Source organism: Chiloscyllium plagiosum, chromosome 19, assembly GCF_004010195.1.
Source record: "Chiloscyllium plagiosum isolate BGI_BamShark_2017 chromosome 19, ASM401019v2, whole genome shotgun sequence".
In the NCBI taxonomy this organism is placed as follows: Eukaryota; Metazoa; Chordata; class Chondrichthyes; order Orectolobiformes; family Hemiscylliidae; genus Chiloscyllium; species Chiloscyllium plagiosum.
Window position 1 is genome coordinate 5994826 of NC_057728.1, and position 16723 is coordinate 6011548.

Genomic DNA, 16723 nt, shown 5'->3' on the forward strand with positions numbered 1-16723 from the left:
GCCTGGCACACCAGCCTCATTCCTGAAGAAGGCCTTATGCCCGAAACATCGATTCTCCTGCTCCTCAGATGCTGCCTGGCCTGCTGTGTTTTTCCAGTACCATATTTTTCAACTCTATTCCTGACTTATGCCTTGTTAGATGGTGGACAGGCTGTGGCGAGTCAGGAGATGAGTTACTTGCTGCAGGATTCCTAGCCTCTGACCTGTTCTTGTCGCCATTGTGCTTACATGGCGAGTCCAGTTCAGGTTCCAGTCAAGATGTTGATAATGGGGAATTCAGTGATGGTAACTCCATTGAATGTCAAGGCGCAGTGATTCAATTGTCTCTTTATTGGTGATGGTCATTGCCTAGCATTTGTGTAGCACAAATGTTATTTGTCACTTGTCAGCTTAAGGTGGGATATTATCCAGGTCTTGTTGCATTTGATCTGAGGAGTCGCGAATGGTGCTCGATATTGTACAATCATCAGAAAACATCCCGTCTTCTGACCTTTATGAGAGAGGGCAGGTCATTGCGAAGCAGCTATACATAGTTGGGCCTTGGAGACAAACCTACCAGGGCAGCTTGAGCATTGGGAGAAACAAAAATTGGAAATTAAAAAAAAATCAGTTAAAGTGACCATAAAAGTTGCTGGATAATTGTGAAATCTGAACCAGTTCTCACATGTCGAGAAAGAACCTGTAATCCTTGCTACAGGGACCCCAGTCCTATGTTAATGTAGTTGTCTCCTCACTGTCCCTCTGAAAATGGCCGAACAAACCAATCTGTTGTATTGGAGTGGTAATGACCAATTCATGAAGATGATCTACCCCATCTCTAGGGATGGGCAATAAACTTCAGCCTTGCCGAGTGAGTGCCAACATTCCAAGAAAGCACGAAAGAAAGAAAGACTGTGCCCCTTCTGTGTTTGATTTTCTCACCTCTATAAAGAACATTCTAGATATTGAGATGGCCAAATATATCATCCAACAGTAAAATGGAACTCACTCAGAAGATGTCACACACACGCAGGCCAATATTTTCTCCTTTTAGTTTCTAGGTGTGGGGGAGGGCACCGCTAACAACAAGACACATTTCATCCCCATCAAGAAGAAAGCTGTGAAATCGAGTGCCAATTAGCTATATGATCCGGTGGGACTCCAGCTAATCATTTCTTGGGACATTAACATCCTGTCTGCCAGGCAAACAGAAGTCAGGAGCCCACTGTGAGCAGCAGGCTCTGCCCTGAAGGCCAAGGCTGCTGGTTGCTTAGCGACAATGAAGACCAGGAGCAGCAGGAAGTTGTGATTTTTTTTCTTTGGAGGGGGTGTGGAGTGGAATCACCAGATAGGGGGTCGTGAGGAAATGGATGTCCAAGGCAAAGGTGGGATTGCAGCTTTACAGCGGTCAGCCCCACCTCACCCATGTGCCCGAATGCCCCAAGTCTCAGCCCCAACCCCACTCCCTGGCAGGCAGGATGCCATGCTCTAGCAGTCAGGACAGTTACCCCATTTTCCAACTTAGCAGGAACAAAGTTAACCAGACCGGTGGCAAACTAAACACCCTTATAAGTGGTTGTCATGTCACCACTTAAGGACCTCAGTGGTGGTTTGCTGGGAAGGTGAATCATGAGTCTTTCCATTCATGACAAAAAATGGGATTGAGTATTTTACTGGTGCCAACTTGCCACGATCATTTGCCCTACCCATCACTTTCCCTGCCCCTTCTGAGGGAAGTTCTGCTTCACTGATCAATTTGAAGCAAATGAAAAGTTGCACAAACAGTTTTGAGGCTGTGGCACTGGAAATGGTTTATTTTGATCTCTACGTCCTTCTCTCTGCGCATTCGTTTCAAGGTGGTCCCAGCAAGCTCTCTACATTTGGAACTCCCATCAAGTAGCCCTTTAAGGGACACCTGCATGGACAGAGGCTTCCATGTGAAAACAGTGGATGGAGTCATTTCCTGAGTGTAATGCTAAATGTCATCAAGCAAAGTAGCACAGTATCAGATTGAAAGGGAAACACAGCAAGCTTGGGCTGCTCTTTGAGCTCTTTTAAAATGTGTCTATTAAAAACTAAAGTTGCCATAGTCCCATAAGGCTCTCCTTATAGAGAGATGACTGATAGTGTCTTTAACCTGATGGGTTACCCTGTCTCAGGCAAGGGGTGAGGCTGAGAAGTGAGGGCCTCAGGCAGTGTGGGAATTGAACCCATGCTGTTGGCATCACTCAGCATCACAAACCAGCTGTCCGGCCAACTGAACTAATTGATCCCCTGGGTTAGAAATATATGCCAAAGAAGGATTTATTACAACCCGGCCAAATGTACATGCAAGACAGCTCCCAGACAGCTCCCATCCAGACCAGAATTCTCAGCAGGGCCCCAGCAATTATCCTATGATAGACTGAGCAGAAGAAAAGATTGACAATGAGATGGGCGGCACAGTGGCACAGTGGTTAGCACTGCTGCCTCACAGCGTCAGAGACCTGGGTTCAATTCCCGCCTCAGGTGGCAGGCTGTGTGGAGTTTGCACATTCTCCACTTGTCCGCGTGGGTTTCCCCCGGGTGCTCCGGTTTCCTCCCACAGTCCAAAAATATGCAGGTCAGGTGAATTGGCTGTGCTAAATTGCCCTTAGTGTTAGGTGAAGGGGTAAATATAGGGACTGGGACTGAGTGGGTGGCGGGTCGGTGTGGACTTGTTGGGCCGAAGGACCTGTTTCCACATGTAGGTAATCTAATCTAATCCTAAATCACCAAAAGCAGCTGTAAAATTACTGAGCAAAATGCCAAGTGGGATTCTACGACACCTGCATAAGTTTGAGAACTAAAGCTTCAAGGAGTCTAACTCTGTGGACAGAACCAGGTGAACTGCAGTGTACTTTCCTATTCCATCGGCATATTTGTTGAATTGCTCTTGTAGAATCATTCGATTGATGCATTATAAAACACTGCAGGACTGTTACAAAGAGGAAACCAAGACTAAACCACTTCATGTTTTCCTTCTCTGTTTCTAGGATGTTTTTGCCCACCAGAAATTATCCCGGGAACAGCGAACCAGCCAGCTGTATCAGGGCATCCCTGCCCCTGTGTATCAGGCTTTATCACGTCCAATAACTTCCCGAGTCTGTACCAGAACAGCGCAGACATGTACTGGTTCTTCAACATGTCTCAGTTGTCTAACGCCACTCGACAGTACACAGGTAAATGTCAACTCCATTCTTGAAGGTAAGAGGAGATACATTCAACTGCAACACTATTCACTGATCAGAAAGTATTGCAGCATGGAACCTGCACCTACCACTTCTTCTGGCACCTTGTTTCAGACATGTGCTACCCCCTGTGTGAAAAGGTTGCCCCTCAGGCCCCTTTTAAATCATTCCCCTCTCATCTTAAACCTATGCCTTTTAGCTTTGGACTCCCTTACCCTGGGAAAAGAAGACCTTGGCTACTCTCCTTATCCATTTCATCATGATTTTATAAACCTCCATAAGGTCACGCCTCAATCTCCCACCCTCCACAGAAAAACGTCCCAGCTTATTCCAACTCTCTTTCCAGTCTTGGTAACGTTCTTGTAAATCCTTTTTGTACCCTTTCCCGTATAGCAGGGTGTTCAGGATTGTACGCAGTTGTCCAAATGTGACCTTAACAATGTCTCACTTCCTATATTCAATGCTCTGACTGACAAAGGCAAGCATGCCAAACATCATCTTCAACACCCAGTCTACATTTTAAGGAGCTTTGTACCTCCACCCCAATGTTTGTCTATTCGAAAAAGCTCTCAGGGCCTTAACCTTAACTGTACAAGTCCTGCTCAGGTTTGTCTTACCAAAATGCAACACCTCACATTTATCTGCATTAAATTCCACCTGACACTCCTTAGCAGATCAAGATCCTGTTGCGCTCTTAGATAACCTTCAAGTAAACTCTTGGGTGCCAATGTGTGAGTTGCTTGTCTGCCTACTCCAGAGTTGTCAATCCTGCTTGGATGCTAATCGCTAATCTGGGATCATGTGACATTGTGCTCTAAGCCCTCCCCACCATGGGTCCACTTAAAACTTCAGTCTCCATTGTAGTCAGTGATTAATGGCAATAGAATCCCACAGAAGGTTCCACAATCCAGAGGCTGGTCTACACTATGTGAGCTTTTCACCTGTCCCAGCAGACTGGCAACATGGTTACATACTCGAAGCACTACTGCCCTCCTGTTTGACAACAGTCAACCTGCAGGTCAATGAAAGAAGGAAGTTCCTCTCATAATTCATCTTGATTTACACTCAGGAGTATCCAGGGAAGTAACCTTTGAACCCAAGACTGTCTGGAAGTCTTGTCCACCCAGATAAAGCCCCAACTGGAATGAAAGTTGAGCGGGTAGTAGGAGGAACTTAGCCTGGCACAGCCTGTTCTCCACGCCTGGGATTGTTACCATGATATTGAGGCTCATTGTGGTATTTTTGCCCAACTCATGGGGAAACAAGCTGGAACTCCATTTATTGCAGCTGGGCAGTTAACTTCAGACCATGAGGAAAATGTTTCACCTTGGTTAAATCTCTGTGAATGGTTATATGAGATATGGTGGTTTTGTAAAATTTAAAACATCTTCTGACACCATGTGACCGACACTGCACAAAGCACAGACTTGCAAACACCTCATTTTTTAAATTTATATACATATATATATTAATATATAGCACATCATAAGCTGGGGACCTCCCAAACTGTTTTGTTGGCAGTTGTGCAGTTTGTAGTACAATTACTGTTGTAAGGTAGGAAATGCAAAATTCTAATATGTCCTCAACAATTAACTTAGAATAGACAGTAACGAAGAAAAGATTGAGAAAGTAGGAAGTCACAAGTTGGTAAAACAGCAAAAATCTGAATACAGCAAAATCCAGCAACGGCACTGAGAGAAATTTCAAGATGATCTGATTTTAGTAATGTTTATTAAAGGATAAATGTTGTCCAGAATGCCACAAGGCACCTCCCTGTATCTTTCCATTCACCCAAGGGCAGATAGACGCCCAGTTTAATTTCCTTCATAATTTCAACATACCCCTTCTTGCCTATACATGACTCCAGTTCCAAAGTAAGCAGTTGCTTCTAATGCCCTCATTATGAGCTGTCCAACATTGCCCAGGGACATCACGGGCAAAACAGGATGCTATGGCCACTACTCCTATCAGTGGATGCAGGACATCTTATGCACAAATTGACCTTCACCTTTGCCAAATTACAGTTCTTCAAATATACCTTTAATGAAGTTCTCTGGACAGCCTGAGAATACGAAAGGTGTTCCTTACAAAATAACACACAAAAAGACAGAGAACGATGTGTAGTTTCCTCAGGCCATCCCTGTCAGCCACATTACAACTAAACATCATGGCTCCCACAGATATCACTCACCAGTTACCAGGGAATCATTGGGAAGAGACAAAACACAGCTTCAAATAAATCAGGAGTGCAAAGAATTTTATGGAGTTCCTTACCAATCTCTGAAGGTGATCACCAAATGTTGTAATGTTGGAAATACAGCAGATAATGGACACATAACAAGGTCTCACATAAAGCAACAAGAATATGGCCAGATAATCTATTTATTATTGATGCTATAGAATCATTAAATCTTACAGTACAGAAGGGGGCCATCACGTTTGTACCAGCTCCCACTCTTCAGCCCAATATCCATAGCCCCTAAATCTCACTTGCAAATATATATATCCTGCTGTCTTTTGAAACTTCCTACGGAATCCACCTCCACCCCGAGACAGCAGATTCCAAATCCTGACCAAGCTCTGAGTAAAGGGTTTTCTCCTCATCTCACTTCTATCTGCTCCATCATTCAATATGTTTTTTTTTAGATTACTTACAGTGTGGAAACAGGCCCTTCGGCCCAACAAGTCCACACCGACCCGCCCAAGCGCAACCCACCCAGACCCATTCCCCTTCACCTAACACTACGGGCAATTTAGTATGGCCAATTCACCTAACCTGCACATTTTTGGACTGTGGGAGGAAACCGGAGCACCCGGAGGAAACCCACGCAGACATGGGGAGAATGTGCAACATCCACACAGTCAGTCGCCTGAGGCAGGAATTGAACCCGGGTCTCTAGCGATGTGAGGCAGCAGTGCTAACCACTGTGCCACCATGCCGCCCATGGCTGATCATTCAACTCAGTACCCTGTTCCCACTTTCACATTAGACCCTTGGATTCCTTTGGCCCTAACTACATGTAATTCTTTCTTGAAAACATTAATTCTTTCAGCTTTGACTGCCTTCTGTAACAGAGAATCCCACAGGCTCACAACTCTGGGTGAAGAAAGTCACCAAGAGTCCCTTCAGTAGCATAAGGAGACCAGGACTGTGCGCAGCACCATTACCTATGTTTGAAGTAATGGCTAACATAAACACTGTATAGAACTCATTTGTTGTTCCACACAGGAATCCGATTCTGGGTGGAGTCACTCTCTGTGGAGTCCCAGGAGGATTACATCTCCTTTGGATGTGGAATAGATCCCGATCAACAGAAACAGTTCACACTGACCGAGAAAAACTTGAACATCACGACCTTTCACCTCTCCGATTGCACGGACTCCTGGGTCCATTTCCACTCTGGCCCCAACGTGCCGAGCACCAGGTTCAAAATTTATTACGAAATGGGTGAGTTTTGTTTAATTCTTTTGATCTGATTTGATTTATTATTGTCAATGTCAATTATTGTCAAACAATTCTTTGCTTACAACCCCAACCTCTAGATCTATAAGACCATGGGATATAGGAGCACAAATTAGGCCATTGGCCCATCATGTCTGCTCTGCCATTTGGTCATGGCTGATAGGTTTTTCAATCCCATTTTCCCACTTTCTCCCCGTGACCTTTGATCCCCCTGCCAATCAATGACCTGGCCTCCACAGCCTTCCTTGGCAATGAATTCCTCAGATTCACCACTCTCTGGCTGAGGAAGTTTCTCCTTATCTCCATTCTGAAGGTCTTCCCATTACTCTAAGGCAGTGTCTTTGGGTTTTTGTCTCTCCTACTTATGGCAACATCTTCCAAACATCCACTCTGTCCAGCTGTTCAGTATCCTGAAAGTTTCAATGAGATACCCCCTCATCCTTCTAAACTCCGAGAGTCCTCAAGCATTTCATCCCTGGGATTATTCTCATGAACCTCCTCTGCACCCACTCCAGGGTTCATACATTCTACCTGAGATATGGGGCCCAAAATTACTCACAATACGTTAAATGTGGTCTGACCAGAGCCTTGTAGAGCCTCAGAAATACATCCCTGCTTTTATATTCTAGCCTTTATCAAGCTGAATGACAACGTTATATTTGCCTTCCGAACTACCAACTCAACCTGCAAGTTTATCTTAAGAGAAACCTGGACTCGGACTTCCAAGTCTCTTTGCACTTCAGACTTCTGAATTTTACCCTTATTTAGAAAATAGTCCATGCCTCTACTTTTCTTACCAAAGTGCATGACCTCACACTTTCCCAAGTTATATTTCATCTGCCACTTCTTTGCCCACTCTCCTAACCTGTTTAAATCTTTCTGCAGCCTCCTCAAAACTACCTGCCCCTCCATCTATCTTTGCATCATCTGCAAACTTCGCCAGAATATCCTCAGTTCCTTCGTCCAGCTCATTAATGTATAAGGTGAAAGGTTGTGGTCCCAACACTTACCCTTGTGGAACACGACTAGTCACTGGCTTCCATCCTGAGAAGGATCCTTTTATCCCCACTCTCTGCTTTCTGCCAGGCAGCCAATCCTCTATCCATGCTAGTACATGGCCTCCAATACTATAAGCCCTTATCTTACTCAGCAGCCTCCTGTACAGCACCTTATCAAAGGCCTTCTGGAAGTCCAGATAGATAAATTCCATTGGCTCTCTTTGGTTTAACCAGCTTATTACTTCCTCGAAGAATTCTAACAGATTTGTCAGTCATGACCTCCCCTTGATGAAACCAGGATCTCTCCAACTTTCTCTCATCAAAGATGAACTGCGAATTAGGGCTTCGCATTGGAACAACATTATTAAAGAAGCAATTTCAAATTGATTAGCTTGTGTTGACATGATATAAAGATTACTTAGGTAAATATTTTCAACCAGAATGTTGAATGAACAGAAGTGGGGGGGGCAAACGCAGAATGCTTAAAGATCAGCTGAATACATGGCTGGCGAACAGCGAATGGAGAGTTGGTGTAAATGGGTCTTTGTCAGGTTAGCAAGGCATAGTGAGTGCTATGCAACAGGAATCGATCCTAGGACCCAAACTGTTCACAATCTTTAAACGGGCCATAAGGTATACTTACCAAATTTGCTGATGACACAAAGTTGTGAATAGGACATGAGGAATTTACAAAAATATATTGATGGGTGACTGGGTAAAGATGCGGCAATACAACTTAATATGAGAAAATGTGAAATTGTCCATTTTGGCAGGAAGAATTAAAAAGAAGCATATTGTCTACATGGTAAGAGATTGCAGAGCGTGAATCACAAAAACTCATGTGCAGGTCTGGCAAGTAAATAGGAAAGCTAATAGAATGTCATCATTTATCATAGCATCCCTACAGTGTGGAAGCAGGCTTTTCAGCCCACTGTGTCTACACTGACTCCCTGAAGAGCATCCCATCCATACACACCCCACTTACCCTATCCCTGTAATCCTGCCTTTTCCATGGCTAATCCACCTAGTCTGCAAATCCATGGGCAATTTAGCATGGCTTTTGGTTTGTGGGAGGAAACTATTACATCCAGAGGAAACCCACGCAAAGACGGAGAGAATGTGCAAACTTCACACAGATGTCACTCAAGGGTGGAATCAAGCCTGGGTCCTTGGTGCTGTGGGGCTAACCACTGAGCCACCATGCCATGAGGGCAGTTGAATAGAGGAAGCATAGGGAGGTGGTGGTTCAATTGTATAAGGCACTGGTGAGACTGTAGCTGGAGTACTTTGTTCAGCATAAGATCTGCTTATTTAAAGAAGGATCTAAATGCATTGGTAGCAGTATAGGGAAAGATCACTAGACTAATATCTGAATTGGGGACAAAGAAACTGCAGATGCTGGAATCCAAAGTAGACAGGCAGGAGGCTGGAAGAATATTGACAAGAACATTGGGTTGGTCAGGTTGCCTTATGAGGAAAGCTTGGTCAGACTAGACTTGTATTTGCTGAAATTTAGAGTGGAAAAGGTGACTTGATTGAAATTTATAAAATCCTGATAGGCCTTGACTCAGTTGACTTGGATAAGATGTTTCCTCTTATGGGAGAATTTTAGAAGTAGGAGTCTCTTTAAAAATAATGAGTCACTCATTCAAAACCGATAAGGCGATTTCTTTTTCCCTGAGCGTTATGACCTGAAAAGGTGGTGGAAGCTGAATCCATAAATTTTTAAGGCAGAGGTGAATAGATTCTCATTAAGCAAGGAGTTGAAAGCTTATGGGAGGTAGGTGAGAATGCAAATTTGAGGCTACAGTCTGATCTGCTATAATCTTATTGAGGGGCTGAATGGCCTACTCCTGATGAGTATGTTCAGATGTACCAGGAATAAAAGAACAGGAGGCAGAGATAGATATTTCATAACACTCAGCAAAACTTTGTACTGGTCACAAAGAATGAACCACTAGCGGTCTACAAAGGTGGACAGGGAGAGTATCCAATCTAAATCTAAAGCATACATAGAACATAGAACAAAACAGCGCAGAACAGGCTCTTCGGCCCTCGATGTTGCGCCGGCCTGTGAACAAATCTAAGCTCATCCCCCTACACTATCATCATCATCCATGTGCTTATCCAAGGATTGTTTAAATCTCCCTAATGTGGCTGAGTTAACTACATTGGTAGGCGGGGCATTCCACGTCCTTACCACTCTCTGAGTAAAGAACCTGCCTCTGGCATCTGTCTTAAATCTATCACCCCTCAATTTGTAGTTATGCCCCCTCATACAAATTGGCATCATCATCCCAGGAAAAAGACTTTCACTGTCTACCCTATCTAATCCTCTTGTATGTCTCTATCAAATCCCCTCCTAGCCTCCTTCTTTCCAACGAGAACAGACCTAAGTCTCTCAGCCTTTCCTCATAAAACCTTCACTCCACACCAGGCAGCATCCTGGTAAATTTCCTAAATCTCCTCTGCACCTTTTTCAATTCTTCCATATCTTTCCTGTTATGGGGCAACCAGAACTGCATACAATACTCCAAGTGCGGCTGCACCAGCGTTTTGTACAGTTTAGATTAGATTAGATTAGATTAGATTTCTTTGTGACTGTGGGAGGAAACCGGAGCACCCGGAGGAAACCCACGCAGACACGGGGAGAACGTGCAAACTCCACACAGTCAGTCGCCTGAGGCGGGAATTGAACCCGGGTCTCTGGCGCTGTGAGGCAGCAGTGCTAACCACAGTTGCAGCATGACATTATGGCTCCAGAACTCAATCCCTCTCCCAATAAAACCTAACTCACCGTAAGCCTGCTTAACAGGACTATCAACCTGGGTAGTAACTTTCAGGGGAAATATATACATGGACACCAAGTTCCCTCTGCACATCTACATTGCCAAGAATCTTTCCATTGACCCAGTATTCTGCCTTCCTGTTATTCTTCCCAAAGTAAATCACTTAATGTTTATTTGCATTGAACTCCATTTGCCACCTCTCAGTCCAATTCTGCAGTTTATCCAAATCCCCCTGCAACCTGTAAAATTCTTCCACACTGTCCACTATTCCACCGACTTTAGTGTCGTCTGCAAACTTACGAACCCACCCACCAATTCAAAGTGGCGAAAAGCAGTAGTAGGGCAGTGAATTGGTTTTTTTTTTGGAGCCAACAGTAGATAATTAAAAAGCTCATAAAAAGGACGAACCTTGATTATTAAAATAACTTGGCAAAAAATATAAAAACAAGCAGCAAGACATTATGCAGATATATTAAAAAAAAACAGTACCTAAAGTAAGAGTGAGACCCTTGGAGGTTACAACTGGGGAATTAATAATTGGGAACAGGGCAATGACAGATTATTTAAACTAATATTTTGTTTAGGTCTTCACAGTACAAGTTGCAATAAATATCTCAATGATAATACATAAGCAAGATGCTAGTAGTCTGATTCAGTGCCTGACCATTCCCTGAGTCAGGAGAAAGTGAGGACTGCAGATGCTGGAGATCAGAGCTGAAAATGTGTTGCTGGAAAAGCGCAGCAGGTCAGGCAGCATCCAAGGAGCAGGAGAAGGACTCATGCCCGAAACATCGATTCTCTAGCTCCTTAGATATTGCCTGACCTGCTGCACTGTTCCAGCAATACATTTTCAGCTCATTCCCTGAGTCACCCTTGCACTGTGTGAACACATTAATATTCCAGTGTGTTCTTGGTTTTGCAGTGCCCCGTCTGTGCTTGAACCTGAGTTGTGACGTCAATGCAGTTTGTCACAGAGACAGCGCCGGGTCCCTGGTATGTAGCTGCAAACCAGGCTGGAGGAGATCAGGTCCCAGGTGTTACGGTAAGGCAGTCCCACCACATGCATTTCTCTCCACTGAAGCCAGTTTTTATACTGTCCCGGTTTGTGTTTGGAGCCTGATGGAGCTGCAGCTGAACCCTGGAGTTTGCATGGAGTTTGGTACTTGTGGTGGGAGTTTATTAAGCTCTGTGTCCGTAGGTCAAGGGGTTTAAGCCCACTTGAAGAATTAAACACTAAATATTAGTGAGCTCCTTCCCTTGAGAGCAGCCGTGTGGTCCAGTAGGACTATGACAATTTCAATTTTCCCCTTTACTTTTGTCAATACGCTCCGAGTACACAGGTGATGCCTGAGTGTATGCAACAGAGTTCAGGAGACACAAAGCTCTATAAAGTACAAGGACGCAGAGTCTGATCCATTTTACTCCAATTACCCAATGCAGCCCTGCAATCTCATGTCCCTTTATTTGCCCTAATTGTTCAATATTAAAGGAAAATGTTCTATTTCATGAATCAACAAACCTTCAGATCATTAATGTCTGTATGGTTCCTCCTAATTTCATTGTTAATGTCTGAGAACTTCATCAAGGAGATGTTGTTAATTCTAAAACCACCCTGTTCTCTTATGTTGCTATAAATAATTGTCGAGTCCTGTAGTTCTACATTAATTGCTCATGGTCAAAAAGTGTGGCTTTAGGAAACCTCAGCAGGTCAGGCAGCATCAGAGGAGCAGGAGGGTCAACGTTTCATCAGGAATGGTTGTAGGTGGGGACAAGGGGGCTGACAGATAAATAGGAGGGAGTAGGACCGGGGCAAGGTAGCTAGGAAGGCAATAGGTGGATGCAGGTAGGGGGGGTGATGGTGATAGGCTGGAGCAGATAAGTGGGAAGGAAAATGGACAGGTGAGAGAAGTTCAAGAGGGCAGTGCTGAGTTAGAGGGTTGGATCTGGGGAGAGGTTGGGGGAGGGAAGATGAGGAATCTGGCGAAATCGACATTGATGCCGTGTGGTTGGAGGATCCCAAGGAGGAAGATGAAGTGTTCATCCTCCAGGCATCAGGTGGCTAGGATTTGACGGTGGAGGAGCTCCAGTACTTGCATGTCCTTGGCGGAGTGGGAGGGGGAGTTGAAGTGGTCAGCCCATGGTCACGCATGGTCAATATCTGTTCTAGCTCTGCACACTACTGCTTTACAGCAAGGTCTGAATATTAACAAGCTGTCTGCCTCTCCACTTCTTCCCTAGAGCTCAGGAACATGGTACAAGCTGTAACAGCCAGTGTCACAGGACCCAATGTCACATTGAGATGGACAGTCGTCCCAATACCCAGAACTGAGATACTCAACTACCAAGTTAACACAAACTGCACAAACCACACCAACGGGATCATCCAGCTACAAACTCACCAACCTGGAAACACCACCAGTTTGGTTTTTACCGGTAGGTATTGCAGACCTTGCTTAGACTTCTCTGTCCTCAGACACTGCTTAACACATTGAAGACCATAATAACCTGACCTATAAAACCTGAAACTTTATGATCCTGTTCTCTAAGATTGAATTTCCCTGGCTTTGCTCGCATTTTGCCTCTTTTCTTCTTAGAAGAGAACAGCAAGTGGTCAGTTAAATGCAATCGGGATGACTTGGGAAGATGTGGGGACCTGAGGCGTGGGACTTGAGCTTGAGCGGGGAGTTAAAGCAGGGAAGTCCAAGGGATTGACTGTTTATGGCCTTCATTGAACTGATGTCCTCAGAAACCTACTCATTAGTGACGCTGCTCAGCAGGATTGCTCAGCTGACGGCAGTCACTTAACGTTGCAATGAGCTCAGGTAAATCCTGGTCTTCAATCCCCTCAATCAAACAAGAATGAAATTAACAGGCACTCGCGCTGAGATGGGTTAACTCAACAATGACAAATATATACATTTCAATCACATCTTTAAGAATCACCAAGGCGATTCAGAGGAACATCAAACAAAGTGACAGCAAGACACAAAAATCAATATGAGGACGGGAGACCGACAATTTGTCAAAGAGTTAAGTTTTAAAGAAAGGGAGCGAGCTGGACAGATTTAGGCAGTTAATTCTAGTACCAAAGCCTAAGTAACTGGATGCATAGCGACCATTAATGAAAAAGCTTGTTAAGGTATCACACATTAAGCTGCTTCCTAAGATAAGAGCCCATGGTGTTGTAGGTAGTATACTAGCATGTATAGAGGATTGGCTAACTAATAGAGCACAGGGAGTTGGGATAAGGGGGCATCTTCAGACTGGTACTGGGCCACAGTTATTAATGGCTTGGATGTGGGAATGTATAATCATCAGGTTTATGGATGACTCAGAAAAAGGTGGGAAGGTAAGTGGTGAGGATGGCATAAGGAGTCTGCAGAGGGACACAGGCAGCTAAGTGAATGGCAAATGGAAAATAATGTGGGAAGCTGTGAAATTATGCACTTTGGAAGAATAGGAGCTGAATTTATTTAAATAGAGCAGACAGATTTGGGGCTCTTCATCAAAGAATCCCAAAAAGCTAGCAGGTAAAATGGAAGGTGAATGGAACATTGGCACTTGCTGCAAAAGGAGTGGAGTGTAAAAGTAGAAAGATCTTCCTAAAACTATATAAGCACTAGTCAGTGCACACCTGGAATTCTGTGAAGAATTCTGATCTACTTACCTGAACAAAACTATACTGACATGGGAGGCAAACCAGAGAATGTTCACTGGGCTGATCCTGGGTATGGAGAGATTTTCTTATGAGGACAGATTGTGTAGGTTAGGTCTGTACTCCATTAAAGTTTGGAAGAATGACAGCACACCTTATTGAAACGTGTAAGATTCTCCGTGAGCTTGACAGGGTAGATGCTTGAGAGGATGTTTCAGCTTTTGGGAAAGTCCAACACCAGAGTGTGTAATCTCAGAGTAAGGGGTGGCCCATGTAAGGATGACAAGGATTTTCTTCTTAACATTGTGAATCTGTAAAACTCTTCATTGCAAAGCGACTGAGTCATTAAGTATATTCAAAGCTGAGATGAACAGGTTTTTAATCAGGACAGCATTCACAGGTATGGGGGTATGGCAGGGAAGTGGATTTGAGGATTATCAGATCAATCATGATCTCATTGAATGACAGAGCAGACCCATAAGAAAATAATGACCTATTTCTGTTCTTACATCTACACCATTAGGAACAATTCAAATTGAAGATATTTAAGAGGCCAGAATTTGAGCAGCACAGCCGACTAGAACATTGAGTGCCAGAGCAAAACACAGAAACATGTGAGATAAAGGCCAAAGAGAGATTAAAAACTAAGGACGAGAATTTTAAACTAATGCTGTACTGTCCAGCAGGCTGCTATAGGCCATTGTGCACAGATATGACCAGGGAACAGGATTTGGTTGTGTGTTTGGATATTGGAGTGGACTCGTATTCAAGCTGGCCAGAGGAGCAAAGAGCAGAAATAGAGTATTTGCCATTCCAAGTCTATGCGGCTCAATCCCACACTGCAGCAGATTTACTTACGTCAATACGAGAGAAACTCAGAGGTTTGTTTGCGAAAATGATTTTTATATGTTTTGTGTATAATCTTGGTGACTAATGTGACTGAAATTACAGGTCTGGGCTCCCTTTTACTGTGTACCACTGTGATCCAAGTAAACACCACCTCTGATGGCCTGGTGACCACTCAGCCTTTTACCTTCAAGACCTACTCTGGTGAGTTCTCTTGTTAGTTGTTCCACAAAATTCCATTGTCAGACAACTTTCTGTCATTCACACCAGTATTAAAATCACTAAAAGGTCATGAACAGATGTAAAAAGGATCAAAAGCAATGAAATGAATGCTGCCTTTTATCACAACGGGACTTGGAATTCAATCAAGAGCCAGGTATTTCAAGTTTCTGCTGCTGTACTTAGACCACATCTGAGTACTGGGAGCTGTGTTTAGTTTTAGGGCATCACATCTTCGGAACACTACATTAGCCTTGGACGAGGCAGACTCACCTGCATGAAATCAGACTTTACAGGGTTAAAGTATGATGCTAGATTGCATAAACATGGCCTGTGTAATGGAGATTGAGGCAAGTCAGTAAGAGTCCTAGTGTTCAGGGCAATTGTTGTTGCCACACTCCTGTACAGCAGTGAGACCTGGATTCTGTATCAGCAACTTGTAGAAACAAATTTCAGCAATTCCTCCATCACGTTCTCCAGCTTAATTAGGAGGGCCATAGAACAAATGCTAATGTCCTTCTTGAGACCAGTTCCACAGGCATTAGAATAAACTCCTGTAAAACCCAATTATGATAGAGTTGGCTTTTTGTCCAGAAGACTACAAAACATCTCCCCCAGCAGATCCTCTTTCCTCAACAATCACATTCCAAGCAGAAACCTTGAAGTGTCGCTGCATTGACATCAAGGAAAGGGAGGAGCTTGCTGTCAATTGTTCAAAATGGTGACAAGTCATCCATCGAGCTGCATCATGAGTCCAAACATCATACTAAAGAGGCTGAGGGGAAAGAGTAATCTGCTGTCCAAATCCTTTATGGGACGTTCTGTCCATATTCTCGTGAGTTGAGAACCACCCTGTACTGTCACAAGAAGAGTCACGGCACTACCTCGAGGAGGCATCATGTTTGAATCAAGTTGAAGCTGATGACAATGGCGACCTGAGTTGGCTGATCTCTGCTTGAGGTGCTAAAATGGCCACCTGCTCCCCTCTTCGTCTTTCTTTATGCAAACGCCCCTACCTGTTGGGTGAGGAGAGGTGCAAGTTTGTTGCTATACCTGTCATAGGATTAAACAGGCTGTCATCACTCACTGGGGTAAATTCTTCATATCACTGCATGGGTGGTACTGCGGTGGAATGGATGACCCACTCATTAGGGAACCAGTTCCATGTCTATTCCACCAGCTTACTTTGTTTTGAGAGGTCAGGAAGGATCTGTAATTGTGGATAATCCGATCCCACCGGATTACCACCCAGGTACTGAAGACATAAACTGACTCCACAAGAAGAGTAACTGCTTGGGTTAGGCTTTGAAAAGAGATCAGCAGTATGTTAGAGCTCTGTACAAAGTGTTGGCTGGAGAGGAATTTCAGGCAAACTTTCATTCTCTCCTGGATTTTAAACATTGATCCAGAAAATAACAACCTATTTTTCAGCCATAAACACAAATTGTTTTCTTAAAGTCAAAAACTGCTGAAGAAACTCAGCAGGTCAGGCAGTATCTGTGTAGAGAAAGCAGGGTTAACTTTTTAGGTCCAGTGACCTTCCCTTAGAACTGACCTGAGTTTTT

At 44.0% G+C, this 16723-nt stretch overlaps 1 protein-coding gene across 1 annotated transcript in view; it reads left to right on the forward strand.

The window, feature by feature from the left end:
• LOC122559483 overlaps positions 1-16723 on the forward strand; it is a 203261-nt gene that overhangs the window by 119373 nt on the left and 67165 nt on the right. The window contains exons 4-8 of the mRNA XM_043708985.1: positions 2994-3179; positions 6418-6636; positions 11361-11480; positions 12677-12871; positions 15045-15143. Of these exons, the coding sequence (XP_043564920.1) occupies positions 2994-3179; positions 6418-6636; positions 11361-11480; positions 12677-12871; positions 15045-15143 (819 nt within the window). The remainder of the gene's footprint in view (positions 1-2993; positions 3180-6417; positions 6637-11360; positions 11481-12676; positions 12872-15044; positions 15144-16723) is intronic.